Source organism: Lepisosteus oculatus, chromosome 14 (genome assembly GCF_040954835.1).
Source record: "Lepisosteus oculatus isolate fLepOcu1 chromosome 14, fLepOcu1.hap2, whole genome shotgun sequence".
In the NCBI taxonomy this organism is placed as follows: Eukaryota; Metazoa; Chordata; class Actinopteri; order Semionotiformes; family Lepisosteidae; genus Lepisosteus; species Lepisosteus oculatus.
Genome location: NC_090709.1, coordinates 56,805,367 through 56,833,331, shown reverse-complemented (window position 1 = coordinate 56,833,331; position 27,965 = coordinate 56,805,367). Strand labels below are relative to the sequence as shown.

General features: G+C 39.2%; 1 protein-coding gene across 1 annotated transcript; it reads left to right on the top strand.

Moving 5' to 3' along the window:
- Positions 1-3,739: 3,739 nt before the first annotated feature.
- On the top strand, positions 3,740-27,916 carry LOC102696098 (antigen WC1.1-like). Its single transcript, XM_069198226.1, has 15 exons — positions 3,740-3,880; positions 5,255-5,605; positions 6,297-6,611; positions 7,923-8,237; positions 9,556-9,777; positions 9,926-10,012; positions 10,804-11,118; positions 11,900-12,202; positions 12,970-13,023; positions 13,198-13,503; positions 14,168-14,314; positions 14,859-14,948; positions 15,694-15,765; positions 24,250-24,321; positions 26,686-27,916. Exons 1-15 carry the CDS (start codon positions 3,814-3,816, stop codon positions 26,844-26,846), a joined length of 2,877 nt encoding a protein of 958 aa, XP_069054327.1. The 5' UTR covers positions 3,740-3,813; the 3' UTR covers positions 26,847-27,916.
- Positions 27,917-27,965: the final 49 nt, after the last annotated feature.

Sequence of the window (27,965 nt, the reverse complement as noted above, 5' to 3'; positions counted from 1 at the left end):
TGTAGGAATGTACGCCCTCTATGTCCTCACCCTGGATGGAAACAGGGTTCAGCGGAGACTTATTCCTTCGAAAAGTCGAAGATCATTTCTTTGGTCTTGCTGATGTTAAGCTGGAGATGGTTAAGATGACACCACTCCACAAAATTGGTAATCAATTGGTAATCTCCAATATGTTCAGAATTTGACAGCCAGAATCCTGTTTTGCTTTGAAATGCTACTTTTAAAGGTGCTATACAAAATAAAGTAATATATTTGTCATATATTTACAGTAATTTAAAGTATATATTTAAAGTAATAAATGAACAGTATATGTAAATGTTTTATATGTCTTTGTTGTAAATATCTGTGATATGTCTGTAGATTGTATCTTTTTTTATTTTTTGTTTTGTTTCTTGTTAATTTTATAAAAGAGTATAATAGAGAGTCCCCATTTACCCCATCTTGATTAAAATCACAAACGTGTGTTTCCTAAAATGCTTTTATTTATTCACAATATGACAATGCACGACAGAACTCACATTCCTGAATGTCCCCCCTCCGTTAATCAAGAATCTTAGGAAGAACACGAAACAGCCTGTTAATAAAATTGTTGCAACTTTGTTCTGTCAGTTCTTCCTCCCAGAACTTGTAAATCGGGTTTAGCCGTTTTCCGAATACAGTCTTTCAAGGAATGCCATACCATCTCTATTGGATTTAAATTTGGGGATTCAGCTGCAGCTGGGTTTTCACCCAGTTCACTCCAGTTATTAACAGTTCACCCATTTAATAACCACTTTTTATGCGCGAAAAACGGGTGATCTTTCTTCCTCGTGATCAGCTTAGAATCTTTGTGTACGGGGTACGTTTTTTTCTTCTTAATTAAAATATATGAATTTCATAAAGATAACACACATTTAGAACACAAAAATAATATTCTGTTCTCTTCCTGGTATGTAGAACAGATCAGCAGGTCTTTTTTCCGAATTGCTTGTTTTCACTATATTTATCATATTGGCTAGCTAATGTCCTCTCTTTGCTAGCTAATGTTACTTGTGGCTGTGTTTCTGCGTTGCGTAGAAGCACACATATCCATAGAAAGTGTTTTATACTACTATTTGAGCTACAGTAGATGAAAATAATTATATTGTTATTAATTTCTTCGCAATTTCATATTATATTCCCTATTAATTAAATTCTAAAAATATGCTTTTGTTTTCTCCGATAATGAGCGTATTCACAGAAAAGGTTAAAACATCATGACTTTTCACAAAGTATATAAACTAAATATGCTCAGAAGGAGCACATAAAAAACATTTCCGAATATTTTTTTCTTTAAACTACCAATACCAACCATTTACAGTTTACATTATATTTTTATGTTCCTAAATTAATATTGTTTATGGTGGTTTATCATGGTGTTACTTTTTGTCAATGAAAAAATAAAGTATTTTAGTTTACAAAGACAGTTACAAAGAAAGTGGACCACTGTAATACTTTGAGCTTGCAACATGTCCAAGGTAATTCATTATTAAACCTATTAGTAATATCTTCCTTAAAGACTTTTGGTAGGTCTTTGGTAGGTGGTAGGTTGTGTACTTTTGTCCAACTGAGCAATCTTGCTTTTATAAAATATACCAACTTTTTAATGTTTAATGATTAACATGTTGTAATACACAGTTTAAAATTATTAAAAGTCTAAAGAGCATACAACTTAAATTCTTAATTGGATAAGACTGTCCTTAAGCAGTGACCAGGATTTGAAACCACATGTTTTCTGGCGACAGCTCGACTGCTGTACATGAGAGGTTAAGCTTTATTAGCACAACATCATGGTTATTCCTGATACTATTATCATAACTGTGGTATTGTATGGTTTGATGCGATATGATGCGTTGTGATGCAGAATGCCCACCATGTTTTACTGCAGCGTACCCCGCTCATTTTGAATGGCTGCATCTGTATATCAATGTAATATAGTTTGAACGAGCACACATAAAATTTTTCAAAATAAGTACAGTAAGTGATTGAGTTAAAGACATTGATGCAAAAATGCATGTTTATGAAGTAGGTGGAATACTGTTGTGTATCTTTTTTTAGGTAACACTACTAGCCATATACAGTTTGTGTAATATATTTATATTCCTAAATTAATATAGTTTTTGATGTTCAGAGACATTATGCTCATGTTGTTTTTATGCTCAGCTACCAAAGGTTTTCTTTAGTTGTAAAATTCCATATTAATATTCCATATTAAGCACATTTAAACATGCACAGTAGAGAGATTAAATAAAGCAATCGTTTCACTAACAACTAATGCACCATTAGTGCCACCTGTCAATCACCTTTGACCAGCGAATCACGTGCTTTGGCAACCTGCTGCCCCACTCCCACATCACAGGGTTTTACCTGCATTCTGAATGGCTACATCTGTATATTCATTGTTCCAATTAAGTTGTGCAACTTTTATCCAACCAGTCCATTGTTATAGTATCTTTACAAACCATGCATATTTTTTTTGCTAAATGAATTTACTAAACCTCTTTTTTACTTTATAACACTATAAACATCTCACATTGCCTTCAAGTGTTCATGACAGCAGGAGACTAGCAGCTCTGGAGTGATACCAGTGCCTATTGGTATCAGCATCATCTCCTGTATTGTTGTGATACAAACACAGTTAACCTGGGTAATCCTGTAAGGAATTTGGTTAAGATTCTGAAGTCAAAATGTTATTGTTTTTTTTCCCTCATTCTATGTTCCCCATATCTTTATTGCTTTATACATTTCCAGACTGGAAATCCAGTAGCATGGAGAAGAGTGTGTTTCTCATCCTGCTGTTCTCAGGTCAGTGTTTTCTGCTGCATATCTTGATTTCCATTATCTGTTTATTAACTTTAAATAATACTTTCAAAATAATGATTATTTATTTGAATAAATAATAAGTATACTATTAAATTATATAAATACAGAATACATTATTTAAAATTAATTCTTAATTACTTAAAAATATATTTCCCTTTATACAATATAGATAATATTGTTAGATAATTAAGAGATACAAACAACAGCCAACATGAAGGTTAAAAGCAGGAAGATTAGAATTACTTGGCAATGAAAAAGCACTAATACCATTAATGGACAACCATCTGCAGCTGGAAAAGATTATGACAATACACCAAACAATGTGTTTGTGAAGAACACATTAAACAAATATTTCAAAAGATCAGATATCAAATTTCTTTCTGTGGAAGGCAAATATAAAGCCCATTGACATGACTCAGTATTAGTTCGGGTGTGTAGCTGCGTTAGCATGCATAGGCTGCAAAGTAACAAGTAATAGGTTTATTCCATGCTGACAAGAGAAGAAAGAAAACACAGTATTAGAAAGAAAACAATCAGTATTAGACTGGTGGAAAAGTGGAAAAGTTGATTTCTGCCCTGCACCAACCTTATCCACTGATGTCATCCTGACTTTTGTGTGGCTGCAATGCTTATCTGAAACTTTCTGTGTGTTGTGTGTTTCCAGGGCTCCTTAAACTCTCTTTGTGTCGCACACGTCAGTATCACTTTGTGAGCACACCTCTGAATTGGACCGATGCTCAGCGTTATTGCAGAGACAAGTATATTGACCTGGCCTCCATCCAAAGCAGGGAACAGCTAGACAGGCTTCTCAGTAATGCAGACACAGTATTCAAGGCCTGGATAGGACTGTATGTAGAATGGCAGTGGTCCCTGACAGGCAATTATTTCTACAGTGAGGGTGAGGCTAGTTTCCGCAACTGGCGTAGTGGGGAACCAAACAATCACCAGTCAAAGAATGAAGATTGTGCAGCGATGGATAGTCAAGGTACATGGAGTGATAGGCCCTGCAGTTACACCAAATACTTCATCTGCTATCAAGGTAACCACCCCTTTCTCTTTTAAATTACTAAGACCCTAAAAATGATTAATGTTTCACACAGCTGTAGTCATGGTTGACTCGTCCTCTGTTACAAAATATGATATGACACATCCATATCAATCCAGGTAACCTGTCTCGAAGTCTCTGCCACATAGAGCTGAGAGTTGCCTGGATGATACATTTTCCCATTAGCAATGTTAGTCCATGTGAGATACAGGAGCTGTTGGGATAAAGACTGTGTGTAAGTACCCACTCCTCTGTGCTAACTAAGAGGATTATAAAACTAGGTAGGAGGGAGTCTGTGTATATGATTCCAGGCTGGAAGGAGGAAGAGTGAGTTTTTATTATGAATGGATTGGGTTGGTTTATAGACCTTGGGGACGAAACAGGGGAGGCCTGAGGAAAAATGGTCCTGAAACTGGACATCAAGAAGTGTGCATTGCATGTAAGTGTGACAGTGCATTTTCCTCCAACAGAAAAGAGAGAGGAGTCTAGATGACATTGGTTGAGTCCTGAATACTCTGTCTTGACATCAGCAGCCAGCTGAGAGATTACAGAGTGTGTGAGATAGAAAACAACAAATAACCTGGTTATAGAGCTGTGTTCCAAACACGATGAGCAGAGAGAAATAAGGATGGGCAAAGTTACTAATTGCTTAGTGAAAAACTGGTGCTTGATGTAGACTATGAACTCAAGAGCTGAGTTGAAGTGAAGATTGGGACTGGGTGGCATGGCTAATCTAATTGGATAGTCTATTGAATGCCTGGCTGTGAGTAGTGATTAGCGAAGTGTAGGTCAAGAATTGTTCAACATAAAGTTAATGGGTTTGAATATTCCAGTGCCTGATGATTATTGAAGACATAATTTGAAGAGTTGGTGGCTTGTGTGACCAGAATCAAGTGAATAACAGCCAAGGAGGAAGAGGACCATGTGGTCTTCCCTGACAGGGTGACAGGCTGGCCATATTGGAATTAGGGAAGTGCTTGTGTCAGCGATTGTCACAGAGTTTCCAAATGCACAGGACACAAAGACAGCAACTTATTATTTATACTTTGGAACTATCTACCAGCCTGCTTGATGATGCTAATATACTCTACTCATGCACCACACACTTTTTGTCACCTGGTTACACTTGAAACAATTGACCTCATTACGGCGTGACAATAACATGAGAGATGAAGAGTTAACCATGATAGCATCTGCATAAATCTCTACATTTGTAAGGATTTAATAAATAAAGTTTAAGGCTACTTAAAAAAGAATTCAAGAAACAAACATACAAAATGAGAAATGATTTTTGTAACACAATTTAAAAAAATAGTAATTAAACATCTAATTAAATATAATATTTACAAATACCCTTTGTCTATTCAGATGAAACAGTCGATGCACTGACATACATTCTGATCCGGGAACAAAGAAGCTGGCCACAGGCTCAGAGATTCTGTAGAGAGAGGCACACAGATCTGGTCAGTGTGAGGAGCCAGAGGGAGAATGAGAAGATCAAAAATACGGCAAAGGGCAATGAAGTATGGATCGGCCTCTACAGGGGGAACTGGAAATGGTCAGACCAGGAGAGCTTTTCATTCCAGAACTGGAACGCAGGGGAACCAAACAACTTTGATGGAATTCAGAGCTGTGGTGCTGTGTACTTACAGGACAGTAAAAGGGGAAAATGGGATGATAGTACTTGCACTTACCGTGCTCCTTTCATCTGCTATGATGGTGAGTTCACAGTTCTTTTGAAATAATTACGGAGATTCAATTCACATGCTAACATAATTACAATTCTCATCTAACAATAAATCATTTCATTTAATCTCCCCACATACCAACCCACCGCAACTCATCAATCACCAGCTCATGACTCATTTGCTTACTAACATACTTCACCTTCTCACTCACCAACACACCCCACCTCCTGACTCACCAACACACCTCACCTCACCTCATCACTCACCAACACATCTCACCCTCTCTGACACCAACACACCCCTCATTGTCACACTCCAACACACCTCACCTCCTTACACTCCAACACACCTTCCCTCCTCACACACCAACACAACTCACCTCCTTACACACCATCACACCTCACCTCCTCTGACACCAACACACCTCTCATCCTCACACGCCAACACACCTCACCTCACTTCATCACTCACTAACACATCTCACACATCTCACCTCCTCTGACACCAACACACCTCACCTCATCACTAATTAACAAACCTCACCTCCTCACACACCAACACACCTCGGTCACACAGCAATTTAAACTTATTTCACAACCCATATATCTCACTGCTCACCATTGCTGTGGCAGCTTCTTATCTCAAAATGTTACTCATTCTTCTTTTGTCATCTTTCAGTGGTAAAGAGTTAATGGCAGTTCTGTTTCTGCTTGTAAATACAGATCTTTACAGAGTGAGGCTGGTGGATGGTAGTAATCCCTGCTCAGGGCGTGTTGAGGTCATGTCTGATCTGACCTGGGGCACAGTGTGTGAGAATGACTTTGACTGGAAGGATGCAGAGGTCATCTGTAGACAAGAGAATTGTGGGATTCCCAAAGCTGTCTTGGGCGGAGCTTACTTTGGAGAGGGGCAGGGTCCAATCTGTTCGGAAGAGATCCAGTGCCAGGGCAATGAAACCCACCTAACCTTTTGTCCATCCTCCACCAGACAGCACCAGAACTGCACCCACAAAAATGATGTGAGCATTGTTTGTTCAGGTGAGAGCATCATTTCACACTTGCTGAAGAAATAAAAAAATATTTGTGAGGCCATTTAGAATTTTCAAGACTACAAGGTTTTGTGCTTGCTGGAATTTTTTCTATTATAAACAATGATTTGGTCCAAACGCCTCTGATGATTTTTCCCTGGAGATCAGTGGAGAAACACTAGAATCGGAGCACAGGAGTACTGGTGAGGCTCAAGACATAATGAGTACAACTTGGAGCTGTTCTTGCTAAAGTATAACCAGTCTCTCCGAATGCCAAATTACACTATAGATCCCTGAGTCATCGAATCAATATTTGAGTTCTTGCATATTTCTAGTTTTACCCAGCTGGAATCTGGGGGTGGGGGGGGGGGGTGTTTTCTGTGTGGATTCTGTAAGAGTGAGGTCAGCAGAAGAGAGGACAGGAAGTTTACCAGCTGCTGTCCTGGGTAGAGCTGAGGAGTTTGATCCTTCTCAGTAAGATTCCTATGATTCAGTACAGTTCAGGGAATCAATTCAAATCAGTACTCACCCTGTACTTTGCAAAACCTCCAGACAGCCCTGGTCCAGCTGGACAGTTACTTGGCAGCTCAATTTAACCCCACTGATTTTGGCAAACAAACTACCATAAAGCTCACCCGTCCAGCACCTGTGATGCAGTTGAAGCTGTATCTTCTCAAGCCACACTGAGTTCACTGACACGGTCGTCATCCCTTCTCTAGAGGGCGCTCCTACCGTTTTTGTTGTGTTTCCAGTTTTATTTCTCCTAGCTGTGTCTTATTCCTTTTTCTCTTTTTAAGCCCGCCTATCCACCAGGCACAGGAGCAGTCCAAGTGCATGGCCTTTATTCTGGAGTTCCTGACCTACTGAGTCCAGGGCTCGGAGAACCTTGTCCCGTTATGCTTTTAACTATTCGTATTCCTCATTCCCTATTTTCTGTGTTAGTCTCGGATGGATCTCCCTGCACCTGGACCTCAGGCTGTGCCCTGATTTCCCCCATTGGACTTCCTTTTGGACTGTCGTCATCACACCCCTGTGTTCCTACTTGCTATGTTTTCCGTGATGGCTAACTTCAGTCACTTCCGGATTATACCTGTCACACAGGGTCTTTAACAATGCATTTCACATGTTCCTGAAACAGCAATCACTAATCAGAATTACTCATGCAGCTCTCACTCTCCCTCCTTCCCACACACAAACCAAGACCCGTTTCCTCCTGGCTTTTTATACAGACCTGTAACTGAGCCCAAAGGAGTGGCCAGTTCCACACATAGTTCCTTTCCTTCACAATGAGTCTCACTCTGCCTGTTGTTTCTCCTTTTAGGATACACAGGGTTTAGACTGGCAAATGGCTCGAACCCCTGCTCTGGCCGAGTGGAGTTGGAGTACGACAGCAAGTGGGGGACAGTGTGTGACCAGTACTGGGACCCGAGAGACGCCAGTGTTCTTTGCCGACAGCTGGGCTGTGGGGTGGCTGTAGCCGCTCCAGGACAGGCCTGGTTTGGAGAGAGAGAGGGCTCAGTGTGGAAAGATCATTTCCTCTGTGATGGCAGTGAGGCTCACTTATCTCTGTGTGCAACATCTGCCTTGGGGGGAGTGCTGTGCTCTCACAGGGACGATGCAGGACTTGTTTGCTCTGGTGAGTTCAGGAGGGTGGCAATTGTGTATTTGAATAGACTTTTTAGAGTTTATAAATGTTGATTGTGATTCTGCAGTGGCACAGTGATCACAGGACATGCAAAATAGGCAGATCAAACTCAGCGATACATCCAGTGAAAGACTGTTATTTTAAACATTGTTTGATTTATTTATTAAATAATCAAAAATAAAATAAAGCTAAAATAATCCTAGCTCATGTTCAAGCTCCTAACTGACTTAGTGATCTCCCTAACTAAACACCAGGCAGCTATCCTGCTAACTTGTGTGTTTAATTGTCTTTTATGAGCAAAATAAGGTTTTTCCACACTCTCAGTCCATGAGCGATGTTCATTCCACAATTCAGTTTTCTCCTCAGGTCCTTACTCTTCTGTTTTCCTACAGTCCAGTTTTCTATTAGGTCTGCACAGTTTCCGAAGTAATTCCTTAGCTTTCTCAGTTTAGCAGCCTTCTGTCACCCTGCACTTCTACCAAAGCAGCAGCCCTTCTCCACCTCAGAAGTTAATTTATATGGGCAAGCAGACACCACTTTGAATGCTTGAGTTCACTTGCGGCCAACCTAGAACAGGCAAATGCCTGTCTAAAATGGACGATATTTTGGGCTGGAAGTACTGTTCTTCAAGGATTATGCCCCTTGTGGCATCACAAGATATTAACATATTTACATATTTTATTCCCAAAAGAAGAATTAAATCGCAAAATAAATCATAATGGCAAAGCATGCTTTTATTATTTTAAAGAGGTCTTTGATTTATTCTGATCTATTCTTACTGTATGTAAATATGGTTCTCACATAATGATATTGTCACGCCCTCTGTAGCAAGAGGGTGCTCCTACTCTGTTCTGTCCCTAGTTTTCTGTGCTTCGCTGTCCTTCCGGTGTCTCTCTGTCTGGGGCTATATATTTCCGGGTCACTCATTTCCCTTCGCTCAGCATTAACGTTCGGATTTCCAGAGACCCGCCTAGCACAAGGTCGCCACTCCATCTGCTGCCTGAGGGCATTGGTTTCTATACAACTCCTGAACTGCTGAGCCCGGGCTAACCCCCCGTTCCACCACTTCGCATAGGGTCTTTTTCTGTTCTCCTGCCATTCCACGGCTCATTCCTTCCGATCCGTGACAGATATACAACTGAATTTATTTTTAGAAAAATAGAAGCAGAATCGATAATATAATTTGTCAGAATACATCACCTTTAATATTTTTTCCAGAACAAGGAAATACTTTGTTTTAACTAAATATCTACAGCATCACAAGAATTAAGAGAATAAATATTTTTTTACCTGATATCTTTTATCTCAGGACCAGTGCTTTCAGCCCAGGTCGTCCGCCTAACTGGAGGAAGGAGTCACTGTGAAGGCAGGGTGGAGGTTCAATACAACAGGACTTGGAAGACCATTCTCATGGACTCTTGGGGCTACAAGGAGGCTTCTGTAGTCTGCAGACAGCTGGGCTGTGGCTCTGTAGTGCAAATCTATAACTCTTCTCTGTATGGGACAGGCGACAGTGCTCCGTGTCTGACAGGTATTCAGTGCTCTGTAGTATAAGTCTACAACTCCTGCCTGTTTTGGACAGTGACAGTGCTGTGTGTCTGACAGGTATTCAGTGCTCTGTACTACAAGTCTATAACTCCTCTCTGTTTGGGACTGTAACAGTGCTGTGTGTCTGACAGGCATTCAGTGCTCGGGGGATGAGTCTGACCTGTCTCCACAGACAGTCATCTGCAGCCCTGGACAGGAAGTGGTCCTGCTCTGCTCTAGTGAGTGCTAAGCTCATTGTTCATTAGCAATCTAGAGCTGTAGGTGGGAACAGTTTAATCAGTACACTTTGAAATGGCTTGAGACTGTGAATGTTGGTTTAAATCATCCAAATATCAGAGATCCCATTTAATTAATATTACTTATGAACTTGCAGTATTTAAAGGAAGAGGCAAATCTTTTCCTAGAAGCTGTGTTCTAGAAGCAAATTGGATTGTAGCACTGGATTGGATCTTAGTTGTTTGGCATTTATAGTATACTATATCAATGCACATGAGGCTTTGTGTGTTAAATCCTTCCTTTACTAATCATCAGTTTGCACAAGGTGATGGAAATAAAAAGTTGATAAATTCTTAAACCAATTAATAATGAATGAGATTTAATGTTTACAGTCCCTTTTTTGTGTTTATTGAATAAATTCAGTCGGTTTTCTTTCCTCTCAGTGATGCAACTGTTTCATAACTTCTAGCCTTCGTTACTTTTTAAAATATTTTTTTTATTAAGGGTCTATTTTTCACAGATGTTAATATTTCACCCAAATACACACCCGGCAGTATAAAAAATCATCATTCCTTCCCAAGTAGTTAGAAAATTATATTTGTAATTTACTGTTTTATTGCATTTTAAATTTTATTATTATTAATTCTAATACTGGAAAGAAAGGTATTATTGCTAATACTGTCTGATCCTCTTAGACCATAAATCTCTTAGCAAATTGTGTCCCTCTAGAGGTCATATTCACGTCTTAGTAGTAGACATCTCTGACCCCTAACCTCTGACTCTCTGCTCCTAGTCCAGCGCTCCCTCAGGCTGGTTGGGGGAGGAGATGATTGTGCTGGGAGGCTGGAGGTTTATCACAGTGGCTCCTGGGGGACAGTCTGCGATGACTCTTGGGACCTGGCAGACTCTCAGGTGGTGTGCAGGCAGCTCCAGTGTGGGACGGCCCTCAGTGCCCCAGTTCCGGCCTCCTTCACCCAGGGAACTGGACCCATCTGGCTGGACGAGGTGGGCTGTATGGGGAACGAGTCGTCTCTGTGGAAGTGTCCCTCAGCAGGGTGGGGACAGCATGACTGTGGACACAAGGAGGATGTGAGAATCCTGTGTTCAGGTTAGAGGGCTATATTTTTTTGTTTGAAATCTGTGCAAAGATGTAAATTGTTATTATATGTTTTTAGTCTTTAAAAAATAGACATATCAAAGTTGAAAGAACTGGAGTTTAATAGATAGATAGATCTTCAGCGGGGACTATGAGGAAATCATTAAGACCTTAGGAAAAATGGACAGAGCCAAGTACAACAAATACTAGAGGAAAACATGTTTCCATCTGCTGAAGATTTAAAACTGGGGCAAAAATTCTAATTTCATTTGGGCCTCAGAAAAACAGACTGAAGCTTCTGGGGCTGAGGAGGTGGAGAGTAATGTGTGAAAGTGGACTCTTGGTCAATGTGGAGCCACCAGTGCTGACAGGAGTGAGTGGGGAGAGAATATCAGATGATGGAGGCAATCTTGGCACAGACGCACTCTGGAGATCATTTATATTTGGTGTCAGTGCTAAGTGACAAATATATATATATACATTTTGGATTGGATATCAAGAATTGATTGTGCCACTTCATGAAATAAATCACCGACATGTACACTATGAGAACTAAAAATATTATTACAATATTATATTATTACATTTGCCATTATGTTCATAGGTGTGAAAATGTTTATCTATAAAAGTCTTCTGACTCTGAGTGCTCTTTGTTGAAAAAAAATGCTATAGATCAGACCCAAATATATTGTAGAGCAATATTGTTTTTGAGAATTTTAACAGTTGTATTAAAATAAGGTTAAGCTGTTTATGTAAGAGTGATTTCTTTCTTGGTTTCTCACTTTCTTCCCAGAGCACAAGCAGCTGAGGCTGTCTGCAGGTTGTTCAGGACAGGCAGAGGTTTACTACAATGGCACCTGGGGCAGCATCTGTGCCAACGGCATGACAGACACCACAGCTGCAGTGATCTGTAAACAGCTGAGCTGTGGAGACAAGGGCACCATCAGAGAGACAAACTCCAGGCTGAGCCCAGATCCCAAATGGCTGGACTTTGTCTCCTGTCGCAAACACGACTCCACCCTGTGGCAGTGTCCCTCCTCCCCCTGGGGTCAGAATGAGTGTGAAGACCGGGAAGTGGCTGAGATCACCTGCTCAGGTAAAAAGATCTCATGCTTTTCTTTGTCATAAAAGAAGTCTATATTGATTCTACCAGAGTGCTAGAACGTATATGAACTGTGTGGAATGAGAGGGTAATGAGGGACTGGAATAAAGGCTTTGCAATTCAAAGAACATGTTAAGAATTTAATAAACAATTTTGCCTTCTGCTTTAATAATTCATCAAAAGCAGACTTCAATAAATCATCTCTCCATCCACCCATTTTCTAATCACTTCTTCCAATTTATAGTCACACAGGAGCTGTAGCCTATCCAGGGTCAAGAAATCATGATAAACAAATTAACCACAAAGAAGAATTAACCACATAGAAGTCATATGTCATATTGAATAGTAATATGTTGTCTCCCTGTGGTCTTCATGTGATCTTATACGGTGTGTTTTTGTACTGCTTATTGACAATCATCAACCCATGACTTAATTACCTAGGTATACCAAGTTAAAATTTGAAATTATTTTTGATCAGGGGATCGTCCACATCTCAACTAGAAGTGTTTACTCTGCCAGATATCACAAAAGTGTATCTAAAGAAGAAACACTTCCTAGTCACCTGTAGCTGTAGCAAAACTTTCATTCTAATGTGTGTGTCAGCAGCAGTTTAACCCTCATTTATTATGTACATGTTGCCATTGTAATGTATTGTAATGAAATGTAGTATAACAGTAATAACTGAAGTATTATAAAAGGTCTTGTCAGGTACAGTTTCCAGGTCTCCATTCTGCAGCCTCAACAAAATCCTGTTTTTCCAGCCTCCAGCAACCACAGGCCCTGCTCTGAGGACCCCACTCAGCAGCACTGCACAGGTTAGTTTACAGCCGCTGTGACTCCAGAAGCGTAATCATCTCAGCATGGGATGATTCAATCAAATGTTGCAAAGCAAACACTCCCCATGATTAACCAACAGGCACCGCTCCTTTAAAGTCTGCATCCAATCAGATCTCTGGGGTTCTTACATTGTTCTGGTTTTTCATCATCAGAGGCTCTGCGCCTGGCTGGAGGCACTAACTGCTCTGGCCGGGTGGAGCTGCGGTATGAGGGCTCCTGGGGGACAGTCTGTGACGACTCCTGGGACCTGCAGGATGCCCAGGTGGTCTGCAGACAGCTGGGCTGTGGGGACGCAGTGAGTGCAGCAATAGAGGCCTCATTCGGACCAGGGAGTGGTGCCATCTGGCTGGACGAAGTGAACTGCAGGGGCAGTGAGCTTCTCCTGTGGGACTGCTGTCACTCTGGACTGAATCACAGTGACTGTCAGCACAAGGAGGATGCAGGGGTTACTTGTACGGGTAAGATTGGAGGGATGGAGGATTTTCAATACATTACAAACAGGGATTCTTATCTCTGCAGGAGTTTCGTATTCTGCCATGTCATTTCCTTTATTTCATGATCATTCTAAGCAGGGGCAACATTCAGCTCTTGTTAAGCCAATTAATTTAGTTGCAGGAAGTGATTCAAGCCCAGGCCTATCTAGGTTCTCCTGCTCTGATCTCAATTTGTGAATTCTCTTGACTTCTCTGACAAATGTAAAGGGATTTAAATCTGGACAGACAGCTAGACCACATGCTTGATTTCTCTAAAACAATCTTTTCTTTTCTCTTCCCCAGGTTTGACAACAGTTACAACAGCTACTCCAGCAGCAGCAACAAGTAAATTACAAGGCTTTCCTGTTCCAAATAATCCTTATTCTCCATACTTATGCGTCTTCGCATATGCAGTGCAGAAACCTTTTCTCTCTCTTCTTGGCATGACACTAACAGTTTTACTGGTCTGGTGGAGGTCGTGGGTTGACCTTCTGTTGGGTTTTATTGACATCACTTACACTTACAAAACCGAGACAGTTGAAACTTCTTAACAGATAGTAAGAGACGTCTGATCTAAGCTTCGAGTGTTTGTATTTAACCAACACTACATCTCCTCTTCTGAGCTCCTCTCCTTTTCTGGCTTTACCAGGGGTCACTAAATTACCCAGACAGCCAAAGCAGGAGCCAGGAGGCTGGACTGTCCCAGCTGTGGTCTTCTTCCTGCTGGGAGCTCTGGTCTTTGTGCTGCTGGTCCTGCTAGTTGGGCAGCTGATATGGAACAGGAGACTGCGTAAAGGTAAGGAGTGAGTCCAATTGGGAAAACCCTGAGAAGAGCTTTGTGTTTATTACAGTGATAAGCTCATGCAAGAGCTTGTGTATGTCCAATCTGGAGTTATAACATCCATTTATTTGCCACTGTATATCCTGATAATTAAAGGATGCTCAATCTTAATGAGAAATAATATATTCACGTTGCATTTCAAACTATACATCAACCTTACAAGGTGAGAGATTCTTCCCAGGTGAGGTCAGGAAATCAGAACTTCCAGACTGGGTGTCCAGACCTGTGCTATTCAGAATTCAGCTCTCATCATTTCACGATCAAGCAGTGAGATGTGTGCTGGCCTTCACAGAGCTCTTACCTGACAATAAACAATAAACAATGGTCCAGGGATTGCAGTCTAGTGAGGTGACAGGCCAAGGTTCCGGGGTTTTGAGTTTGTCTCCCTTCTGATAAAAAAATACCCATAAAAATATAGTAATAATAATAATAATAATAATAAATTAACTTTTTCTTAAGATATGCAGCAATGTGTCTACTTCTCTGTTCTTTTCCAAAGCTTTAACTGAAGCAGAGGTCAAGCCCATGAGTGAAGCTCTGTACCAGGAAATTGACTTCACACTGACTGCAGAGGGAGCCCTCAGGAGAGGTGAGTGGACACACACATTGGCCATCAACCATGACAGCACCCTCTCTTGTATAGGAGGCAAGAGAACATGCTCAACACTCAGTACTACAGTCTCAACACATGAAGAAACACACTGCCGCAGAATGTGTGTGCCCAGGTTGTCATTACTGACTCTGTGGACCAATTATTTTAAGATAATATAAGATCATTTTATTGGCCATATACAATTACTTGTATTAGGAATTTGTCTTTTCGCATACCCCACACAGACACATAGACAGGGAGAGAAGCTTGTTGTCAGAGCGCAGGGTCAGCCATTTATATGGCGCCCCTGGAGCAGTTGGGGTTAAGGGCCTTGCCCAGGGGCCCAATGGAGTAGGATTCCTCTGCCAGCCGTGGGATTCGACCAACAACCTTCCAGCCACAGGTGCAGATCCTTAGCCACAGAGCCACCACAAAGCCTTCGCAGCAGCTGGAGAAAAATCTTCCCTATTTTAATAACTGGATGTGAATTTCTTGATTAGCAATGGATGCACAGCACTTTTATGCAACACATTTGAATATCACACCTCATAGCAACAGTGAATTTACTCTTATCATTGTTTAACTGAATAGAAATAATTCAGTGCAGCATTTGTCACTTTTTAAAAGCACAAACTCTGAGTTAGTGTTCACACCCTGGCTTTTCCCCAGTGGGAAAAGACATTAGATGCAGTGAGGCTGCTGTCTGACTGCAGGTATCTCTGCTCTGTCCTCCTTTTCACAGGGAGATTCCTCTCTGATGAGTTGCCCTCTGAATACGACGATTTGGAGGACAGTAAGGGAGACCCAGTCCCAGGTAAACATAGCCCCCTTGCACATGTGTTTCTATCAACACCCTTAGAAGAAATCACGTTTGTTGTTCGAAATCTCGGTAAATCAATTTGGCAATGCAAAAGGCTCAGTGATGTCTTTATAACATGCTTGTTATGTCAGAGCAGTGGTAGTATGATGTTGTTGGTAAATTAATGCCATCTTCAATAGTTAGTTAATTTTTGCTGTCATTTTCACTTGATCACATATTAAAAATTGTTTTTCACTCCGTGCTATAAAAAACCCTATGTCAGAGTCAAAATCCCACATTCAACCCCAATGTCACAATTCTTTAAAATTGCAGTACATGATATGGGTCACTCATGGCTTAGTGAGTCTTATATCACCGAATCATATATTTGTCATACAGGGATGACTTGTCCCCATCAGCTGTGGCCAATATGCACTGTCTTCCAAATTTTCCCACACCATGAGAATGTTTCAAGCATTACAGTACAGTGGCACTAAACATCAATAATTTACAGATGCAGCCATTTAAAATGCGCGGGCGATACCGCATTATTTTCTGGTACGCTGTACGCAGTCTACCGCAAGCTACCGGTAAATACCGCGAGTTACGGTAAATTCTCCTATAATACAACAAGCAAAATAATAGTATCCGGAATTTCCGCAAGGTGGAGCTAATAAACTCAACCTCTCATGTTTGAGCTGTGGCCATCAAAGTCTTTAACGAAGATATTACTAATAGTAGTAATAATGAATGACCTTGGACAAGCTGTAAGTGTAAACTCAAAGTATTGCCAAGGTCAACATTCTTTTTTTCATTGACCGTCTTTGTAAAAGTAACACCACAGCATTTCGCAATCACGGATTTGTTTCCAATCATGCAAAGTACAGTAATTTTAGAGAATCGAATCACCATGCCTTTTACATGCTCATAAAAGAGATTGATTTAGGAACATAAACATATTACCGTATGAAAACTGTACTGTATACAGTATGTATATTTAATGTCTTAACTGTGCTCGTTTAAGTATTGAATATTCATATCTAATTTTACCACTGAAGGGAAATCTTAGTAGCTGAGCATAAAAAGAATAGGAGCATACTGCAACGCGTGTGGTCCATAAACGATATTAATTTTGGAACATAAACATACAGTATATGGCTGGTCTCGGTACTTTAAAGAAAACATACACGAAACATGGTTTCATTGTGACCAGAATCGGTCTTGGGATATTTTTAACTTGATTTACAGTATTTGAGAGGTATGTCTTAACACCGATACTACAGTGCATAAATACTGCTCACGTACATGTTTCTAGATTTATATTATGCATTTCATACGGTCAAATTACTTTTGAGCAACTAATAAGAAGCGCGAAACGGTATGCGTTTTAGTTTCGTTTTGTGCTGGGACTCTGCTTTTAACAATGTCGCCGTGGATTGATTAGAGATATCAAGTACATACAAGTCATTTTTTAAATGTTGTAGTTCGTCTTGTAAAAATGTTACGAGTACATCATCTATCAACAATTACACAGGTTCTGTTTCCATATTGCGGATTTTGGTTACGTAATATTATTTTCTAGATTTCACGTTGTGAATATATGATTTGGGCAAACAGAGCCGCAAAGAAGTACATTATAGGTTGTTGTTTTTTTTTGTGCAGTTTTATCTAGAACAAGCGATGCTTAAACCTTTGTCTTATTCTTGTGAAACTATCCACACGACAGTTACAGTACATAGCAGTTGACTTCAGTGATGTCACTGATTGGATGTTTCTAAAAATCCATTCTCTGTAAAACGTCTTCTCTAGTTGTCTTGCATATGTATTCGCTAATGAAGCTGTGTGTTCTGAGCCTGGATCTCTACATTTCTGTATGAACCAGCTTTGAGGGCTAAAGACAGCTTGTGTTTAAATTGAGTGTAAGGTAATTTATGCTTCCAAAGTCATGGTCAGCATTTATTATTGTACTGTGTTGTAAACGTGTTCTGTGCCTAGTCACATTATTTTATAGCGTTTTTATAGTGTTGTCAAATCTGGTGGCGCTGTGTGTTAGTTTCCTGACTCCCATGTCACATTTAACAAACATTTCTCTGAAAAAATGAAACGTTTCCCTTGGTCAGAGATTAAATAAAACCTCACTCGCACCAAACAAATTTATATTTCTAAATATCACAACATGATCGAATTTAAGTCTTTATAATAACAATGAATAGTCACCTTTGCGTTACAAAATAAACATTTATATTGATTTTAATCGCGTTTTGATTTAAATCGTAAATGCGTGTTTAAATATATGTGTTTAAAGGCGATATACTGTATAAAAGCGCTGATTCTTATGGAGTGTGTTCCGCCGGGGATTCATAAAAAATATTTTTTTAATCACGTATCTAAGGAAAATTGCAGTATAACTTTGTTCATGCACAAACAGTGGCATGTTACATTATAATTTGGGTGTCTCCTCTTGCCAGAAAGCTCTAAAGTGCATTTTGAGTGCGGTTTTTGACTTTTTCTAAATTGCAACCCATAAATAAAGCTGATAGAGCTTAGACTAACTGTATTCTAAACTATTAATTCATTTAGGGCTAAAATACATTCATTGTCTTCCAATCGAGTCGAGTTGACATTGGAAGCTTGCCACTCCTGGACTGTTAAACCAACGCATTAGCATGTTAAAGCGATTCCATTGAGGAGCCCAGCTACCAGTTAACACTGTACTTCCTACTTTGAAAATAACTGTGAAACCAGTTTAATTCGTCACAGCCAGCACTCCGGCAGAGAGGAGGTTGTACTCGTAAAGTAGAAGCAGGCGAGATTTCCAGCGAAAGACACCTCCCCCCCCTCAAAAACCCAGTAAGCAGTAATGCTTTATGTTGATCCCATTCTTTTCTCTTCCTGTTGTGTGAAACTCATCAGCAGGTCTTTTTTTCCCAATCGGAGGCTCTGAAAATAGCGTACCGCCCACTGCGATCCGTCAGAGAGGGGCGCTGCACTGAGAGAGGGAGGAGGCGCGGAGCTCAGCAGTACAGAACGAATGTTCTGCTGCCTGGAGCGCTTATGGCAGCGATCGCGTCTGCATTTATAACTTAGTTTTTAAAATTAATCAAGCAATATGAAGCATCTCTTTTTACTTTTAAGTCACTTAATTATCATTAAGCACAGCTTTCTCACCACTTAGACTACTTTTTGATACCATCCTTAGTCAAACCAGAAACGTTTTGTTCTGTCTAATGACATTACAAGTGGAAAGATTACAGATTTTAATCGTCTTTAATTTTGTTACGTTATACATTTTAGAAACGTTTCATCCATACAAACACCACAAAACTATTTTCGATTGTATTTCTGAATAGTATGTTACACTTAGTTCACTGTTTTAAATACATCTAATTAAGAAAGTTAGGTGTTAGCATAAACTATTAGCAATCAATAATATTAAATTTAGCACTGTAATAAGTTGTTGCACTTTCCCCCGCATCTTGTAAAAATATATTTTCATTGTTCAAATATACATTAAGTCTGACTATCATATAATAAGTTAAATACAAAACTAAAGAAAAAATAGGGTTAAATATAATTCAAAATATTTTGCTAACAATGTTAACTGTTTATGAATAATAAAATGTATTAACTAAGGAGTAGGATGGCACAGTTGTTAGTATGTTTTTTTTGTTTTGTTTCTTTTTCATAAATACAACAGTAGTATCTGATGTCTCAGTGGCTTTCAAAATTAAATTATGCATGCAAACCTGTGAACTAGAAAGATAACTAAGATATCCATCGATTTATAATGGTGGCGAAGTGGTTAGCATTGCTATCTTGCAGCACTGGGGTCCTAGGTTCAATTCCTGCCATCCTGTGTGTGTGGGGTTTACATGTTCTCTCTGGGTTACATGGTTTTTCTCCATATGTGTGATATGACTCCCTCCAGAACATACTGGTACGTTAATTGGTTTATGGGAAAACTGGCCCTGGTGTGTGTGTGTTTGTGTCTGTCTGTCCTGTGATGGACTGGCGCTATGTCCAGGGTGTATTCTGCCTTGTGTCCGTTGCTTGCTGGGATAGGCTCCAAATCCTATGTACTGGATAAAGAGATTAGAAATGGATGGAAGTAAAGGCACTGTGTGGATGGAACTATACACAGTGTTAGAAACCCACTATGAAATGGCAGCATCTCACTGAGAATAAAATATTTTATAGTGCTGGCTTAAGGAAACAGCCTTTCCACCTCTCTTGCACATCAGTATCCATACCTAGTTATTTAAACAAATTGCCTCTATATACAAACTATAAACATCTTAATATGCTGGCTCTGTGGATCCGCATCAGCTATGTTTGCCCATTCCTTCAATTCATGTGCATCCAACACACAGTTCAATGCCAGCAACTACACATAATCTAAAATACAATCCTTATTTCAATATCTATGTAAACATATAGTCTGTTAACTTCATCATCTTCATCAAAAGTATGCCTAACCCCATTAGGAAGTGTTCTTGTTATAAGTGTATTCCTCAGCTTTCCCCAAATTATCTTCTTCTTGCCAACATCTCTAGTCTTTTATCTTGCAATAACTCAGCCAACACTTAAATCTCCAAAAGCTGCTTGTGTTAATTTCTTTAAATCACAAATATAATGTGTAAATACTGGCCATGTAATACTCTGCATTGTGGAATAATAGTTTATTTTAAAGGGAACTAGAGAAACTAAGAACTAGAGAAATCAAGAAAGGCTTTTTGTTCTAGAATTAATAAATGCACATCCTGTTCACTGGGGAAATTAAATCCACACTGAGCAATTTTCAATATGTTCAGAATATGACATCAAGAATCCTATCAGGGATGCATTACACCTGTTTTCAAGTCCTTGCACTGGTTACCTATCAGATTTCGAGTCAACTTCAAAATCCTTATCCTCATTCAGTACCTACAGTATATGGCTTATTATCTGTCTACTCCCCACCTTTGTCCGTCTGACTCTGGTCTTCTAGCTGTCCTCAAGAACATCTACATTCTGTGGGTGACAGGGTCTTCTCTAGATGCACCCCAGAGCTCTCAATTTTTATTCCCAGTGATATCAGTCACGTACCCTGAGTGCATTTAAATCTAACCTCAGAACCTTTCTTTTCAGAAGACTTAGTGTCTGTATCTGCTTCATTTTCTAATTTTGGTAGCACCTCTAACTGCTTGTCTTTCTTATATGTATTTACTTTGTAATCTGTGGTCCTTTTATCTGTTTTTACATCTACTGTATTGCTTTGAGATGCCACTTTTAAAGGTGATATATAAAATAAAGTTTTTTATTATTGTTATAGAGAAACATGATCAGATTTGCCCTGGTTCAGATAAAATATCTAAAGTATACTAGTTTGTCACTCTTCTCATTCCCTTTGCTAAATGACTTTTCATACTAATCTGATCAATCTAACTGCCTGTTTTCTGTGCTTTCTCTATCCTGCTAGATTTGCAATTATTCTGAAAATTTTCTTCTTGAAATAACTCATTTCTAAATAACTTTTTTCACTATTAACATCTTGCAGCAACTCTGTGACAAAATATACACTTAGCTCAACCTGACAGTTCATCCTGCTACCAACATTGAATAAAAAAAATCTTAAGATTTCTATATTTATGTCTTTATTTAGTGGTTTCATTAGTGACAAAGGCTAAACTTTCTTGGAAAAATGTCTTTTATGTGTTGCAGAAAAAAATGACTTGCTTTAACAAAATATGTTTACAAATCCTTTCACCTGCCAATCTACATGAATGCCCAACTATCTGAGAAGCTCTCCATGAAACTATGGTTGCTATTAATTCATTTAGGGCTCACTGACAGAATTGCTGTTTTTTATGCATGATAATTTTCTGATTCCTCACTCTGTTTCATGTTTATAGATAAGACTTTATTGATCGCGAAGGGAAATTGATGTACATGTTCATGTACATGATGAACATGTTTGCATGTTCTTTTGTAACATACACCTTTTTGTGATTTTTTTGTATATCTAAGCAAGTGTTCCTGCATCCCTCTTCTGCACTATAGTCATGGCTTTTTTTCTGTTTGTTTATTTCAAAGCAACACCTGCTCCATTTCTAAAACTTTTTGCCCATGTGCATTTTTGTGCACTTTAACGTCCTGAATTTTCATTTGCATTAATTTGTAGAATGAATTTGAGTTTTAGCCTTAAGTTTTCACTATCATTTGTTTCTTGTCCTACAACTGTTATTATTGATCACCGAATTATTGTACTTGACATGACTTCATTCAGCCTTTCCTGAACGTCTATGACAGGCAGAGAGAGTGCTGTTTCTGGTGCGATCTTTTGCAGCTGACATTTCACTGTTTTAAACGAACAAGAAATTAGATTGCTCATAAATCAGTTATTCTATATAAACACAGTGTTATTGCCCTCCGAAAATCCTCTTTTTCTTGTTCGTTTTAGAGACCTTGATCGAAAATAATTTTAGATGTCAGAAAGGATTTATTTTCTCTGTATTTCCTACATTGCTTTGTCGAGATTTTAACTTTATATCTAACTTTATATCTAGGCTCAGATTTCAACTATAAATCGTACAGTAATTAATAGCAGTAAATACTGATGTTTTACGCCCTCTTACCACAAAAATATATGTTTTGTAGTTGGGATTAACTTTATTTCGCACGCGTAGCTACTCCGATTCGGACACCGAACAGTTAAAGATGGCGGCAAATCAGACACCCAGAGGGGGGGGGGGGGCGTCTTCTCGCCTCCATAACTAAAATGCCAAATAGGAGTGGCTTAAGCGACATACACAGTCGTGTAACTGACAGTTTGAGGTAGCCTATCGTGTAAATTTCACTTTGTTGCTGATAGGTTAAGCTTTCGAAACTCTGCCCCAAAGTCATGTGACTGATTTTTCGCCCTGTTTCGTTGGTTAAACGCAAGGATCACAAGCACCACCATGGTAACTGGGATGTGTAGTTTTTAATTCCGTTTGAATTATAACTGTACGTACTGTCTTCATATTTGGCCAGGGCTTTAAAGAGAAGGCGCGCCAAAAAATTTCGATGCCGTCGTCTCCGCTTTAAAGGTTCCCCCGTGCTGGAAGAATTTGACCTCAGAACGTTTGCCCAGCGTAGTTATAGTGGACATAAAAACAAGAGTTCGCTGGCATTATATCCTAGAAGACACAGACCGGCGCCAGACCGGTAAAATGCCTGATGAACTAGGGATAGGACAGTTTCCAAGTGCTTGTACAATCGATGGAAATGTTCAAATAAATGTGCAAAAGAAATAAACAAAATAATCATTTATTTCTTTATCATATTGGCTAGCTAATGTCCTCTCTTTGCTAGTTAGTGGCTGTGTTTCTGCGTTGGGTAGCAACGGGTGACTGTTCTCAGGCGGAAGATGTAAACAGCTTAATTTTCTTGTTAAATAATTTTTAAAAATTAAAATTAATTCTATACAGCAATCACATATTTGGGTACCGTTTCATAAAACTTTCATGCTTAAAATGTTTAGGGAGAAATGGAAGACTGGTGTGTATTTATTTTTTAAACTATCAAGACCAGCCATACACAGTACAGTTTATGTACATACAGTAATGTTTATGTTCCTAAATTAATATCGTTTATGACCTTCAGATGCGTTATGCTCCTCTTCTTTTTATGCTCAGCTACTAAAATTTCCCTTTAGTGGTAAAATTCCATATAAATATTCAAAACTAAGCGGATTGAAACGTGCACAGTCAAGACATTAAATGATTAAACCTTTTCACTACCAACCAATGCACCACGAGTGCCCCTGTCGATCGTTTTGGCCAGCCAATCACTTACCGCGGTGCCCTCCGGTGCCCTGCGGGTAGGTTACTGTACCGCGGGTTTTTACCGCTCATTTTGAATGGCTGCATCTGTAGGTCTTGAAAGTCCATTTCAAAGAAACTAAATAACTACTCATGAAAAAGTGTCACACACAGCTAAAATAACAAATTGATACCATTCCATCTTTTATGTGTTTAATATAATCTAAAACATTTTCATTTCTATGAAATCAAACTGAAACAGTGCCACTCTTTGGTCAACATAATACATTTTTCCCCAGATCCTCCTCATTTGTCTCTTCCTAGACACAATTCCACAAACACACAATTATACAGCCACACACACAAATGATGACAACTTGCCTTCATATGTGTCAAGACAGTACTAAGTGTGTAACACTTTTTTTGCATATAAGTAATGATATTAAAATATTTTTAGTCTGAATAATGGACAGTTTATCTACAAACCTTTTTTTCCTGGTTTCCTATAACCTATTGAGATATAGTGGGGAACAGATAGCTGTATCTACTGAAGAGTAAACTTTTCATTTTAGAGGATGAAATAGTTATTTTGAAGTAGTTAGGAGTAAATAAAGGAATTATAATAAAGAATCTAACCACAAGAAGTAAGAAGCAGAAGAAGAAAATTGCATCAATTTTCTAGGTGAAACACTGTAAGTAATTGATCTCATGTTCCCAGGAAAACTCCTCTGTGATGAGCTGCAGTCTGAATATGATGATGTGGAGAACAATGAGAATGATCCCAACTCAGGTGAGGGCTGTGGAAGCCAGGGGAGCTCACAGTGGGCGTGGGAGGTTCAGCAGGTCTTCAGATAGTCCACAGGGAACCATTCCAAAGTCAACTAGACCCAGAACCAGACCTTAACTGTGGTTCAACTGTCAGGGGGTCTTCAGGGTTAAATCCCAGCACATTTAGAAAGAGGGTTTCTTACAGTGGGTCTGACTCAGTTTTTGGAGTCCCACCTGGAATCCCTGCTGAGAAACATTACATTTCTGCATAAACATATATTAGTTTATTAGTGTATCCTATTCATATATTCTGTTTCCTATAGAGTTTACAACACATGTTTGGAAGAAAGATTAGATCCTAATCTCACTTCCTGTTCTTCTAAATTTAAATGTATGTATTGGGATGTTTTCACAATTAATACAGCAGGTAATACCTGAGCATTTGAAAACCCTGAGGTATGTGTAACAATACTTATACTCATCTGAAATAGGGGATTAAACACAACAAATGTGTCATCATGGATAAAGTCAGAGAACTTTCTGAAGACTGCATATAAGGTTATTCACCAAACAATCTCCCCTCAGAAGTACCACAATCTCATATTCCATTACAGGAGGCGTCCCATAAGTGTAATATGACTCCTACTGGACTTTATTTACAGTACTATAAAAATGACAAAATACATCGAAGACATACATCTGTTTTTGATGTTTTTTATCTATTTTAGTGGGATGCACTGTTCACATATTCAGTATTTTTTTTAAATATAATCTTGCCCTAACACATTTCTGGGACTTTTTGCATAAATGGTTATGAGCTCTGAGGCAAACTACACTATGTTTCAGTGCCAATGCCCTGGTCTTTTTGAAGAACTGGTTATTTAATATCCTAGATCAATTAATTACTACTGAGGGAATTAACTAAAAGTTTGTATTATATCTTGTTAACTATGTATCTTTTTACTTATATTTTACTAAATCCATCTCCATCTCAAAAGATAACATAGCTACATAATGTCTTTACTAATAGCTGGCATAGTTCTCAGGGAAATGACCGAGTGACCTCTGCTGGAACAAATGGTCTATTCAGCAGAAGGGGCTGCTTGTCACATAAGCTGGAAGAAAATAATATATATATATATGTATGTACTGGTCAGCTTTTTCAAATGACTATATATAGCCATAAGCCAAACAGAGAGTCATCTGGGAGTGTATCTTGTATTGTTTATTTCGCTATATAAAGGAGCACTGTAAACATTGGTATTTAAGTCTTGTGCCACACAACACAAGACTTCCATATGCATATGAAATAAAGACGACTTTCAACACACAAACTCTCAGCTGATGGCCTTTTTTGTGGCACAGCACTACCAACCACTAATTACTAGTGATTGTTTGGAATAATACCTATAAATTTCTACATATCCTTTCAGTAAAGAATTAATAATTATTAAATTCTAGTGACTTAAATTGACTTCTTTCACTTGCATTTTCACATTATGGGAAGGATTCCCATTGCAAAGTTCTTAGCATTGATAGTGCCACATGTATTTTGTATCTTCACACTCCATGTATTTTATATATTTTCCACAAGCTTGTTTCTTTGAGTAATGAGATATTGAAGGGAAACTTCTGTCTCAATTTGCCTTTCTAACACATTTTATTTTATTCCACAAGTCACTGCCTCAGCAAACTTTACCACCAGCTCAGCAGGCAGAACCAGCCCGTATGAGATAGTATGAGATAGCTATTGGTATTTATCCTGATGAATAAGGTAAATGGTTAAAAAAGAAAATTACAGTGTGTTAAGAAAATATGGACATATGGTCAGTTTCTGTATGAATGACTCTGTTTTTGTAACGAACAGTTCTTTCCGGACCCTATGCGGACAACACAATCTGACGAAGTGGGGAAACACTGGGGAAATGTCATGCAGGAATACGGGGCTGAAGACAGGGGGGCATGTCCAAGGTGCGCTGGTGCAAGGGGGAGGTGTGGCTGAGGCGAACAATCCCAAAGAGTAATCCTTAGAGTATCCAAAAACACATGAGTAAGTCCAAAACCAGGAGACCCATCAAAACTCTGAATTAAAACCACGAAGGCCGGGTCGAAACCAGCGGACAGGGGACAAGGAACAGGAACAGGGGTTAAAACCTAAACGGGACCAGGCGCTTCCAGGTCCCGGACTCGCACGATATGGAAATCAGATGCAGAGCCCGGCTGAGCGTCAGCGCCTGGCTTTTAAGGTGGGCTGGGAATGGGAAACAGGTGCAGAGAATAAAGTCTTAAGTAAAAGGGCTGGAGCACCCTTAAGGAGGGGGGACTAATATCGTGACAGTTTTCTGTACCCTGTCCACCTATTCTGCTGACTGTGTGTCTCTGGCAGGTGTCTCCCCCATTTCTCCTGGAGTGCAGATTCTCCTGGCCACACAGCCCATTGAAGAAGGATGTGACTATGATGATGTTGGAGTCTCCTGGCCACATGGCCCATTGAAGAAGGATGTGACTATGATGATGTTGGAGTCTCCTGGCCACACAGACCATTGAAGAAGGATGTGACTATGATGATGTCAGAGTCTCCTGACCACACCACCCTCTGAAGAAGGATCTGAGTATGATTATGTCAGAGCACTGTGAGCCTGTTTGTGCAGTTTTATAGAGGATTCATCCTCAAGTCAGATTAGAGTTTTTAACTGAGTAACACCATAACGATATGCCTTGTGTTTCTGATTAAAATACTGTTAAAATACTGTTTACTTTCCCTTAATGTGTGTAGTTCTATGCAGTATGTTATGAAGTGTTTGATTTGAGATTATTCAGTCACTGTACAGCTGAGACCCTGTACAGTAATCACACAGTCACTGGCCTAGTGTGACCTTGTTACTGTGTCTCCTGCTGTGTCTACAAGGCTGAGACTGACCTGCACATTTATACCTTTACATTGAGAGACACTGCATTGCAACAGAAGGTCTACCTGTCCAGCAATTCTGAGACCAGAACTGAACATTGTGATTGTTGTTTCCCAGAAGTGTGTCATTATCAGAACACGTAGATACAACATCAATTCATGACCAGTTTATCTGGCCTGATTTCATGTAGCACTTGCCATAAACACTGCCCTTACGGAGTGCTACATATGTTAAACAATCTGTGTACATTATATGTGCATCTGTATACCTAGATGCATAAGAACAATCAGAATGAGTGGAAGATTAATAGTTCAAGATAAAAGAAAAAATAAAAGCATCTCACACACAGAAAAATGAAGAAAAATAAGTCTTACCACCATCCAACCCAGGACACAGCAGCGAGGCTCAAATTCTAGATTTTTCAATCTGAACTGATGATCCTTCCTTTCTAATGAGCTTTTGGAAGACTGAATGTAACCTATATGTTGTTGTTTTTTGCTGAATGTCTTTTTAAAATGTTTTTAATGACTCGGATATGACTATTAGACTAGTGTTGATAAGATGATTGTTGAGCAGGCATCTGAACACACAGAATCGGAGTATCATTCCTGCTTATTGACTTTTCTGGTTCTGATACAGTTTAGCTTTCTATATTTGCAGAGGAAATTTTTAATATGTTGGTAATCTTCATTATTTACTACACATTGAATGTACTGTATCACTTTGGATTAACATTTTAAATAAAGCTTTACTTTCA

Bases quoted from the DNA above. Each gene is read 5' to 3' on its own strand.
- LOC102696098 (XM_069198226.1), top strand. From the start codon at position 3,814: ATGGATAGTCAAGGTACATGGAGTGATAGGCCCTGCAGTTACACCAAA. The intron at 13,504-14,167 runs GTAAGATTGGAG...TGGCTTTACCAG, and splicing joins TGCAGGGGTTACTTGTACGG to GGGTCACTAAATTACCCAGA. The intron at 14,315-14,858 runs GTAAGGAGTGAG...TCTTTTCCAAAG, and splicing joins GAACAGGAGACTGCGTAAAG to CTTTAACTGAAGCAGAGGTC.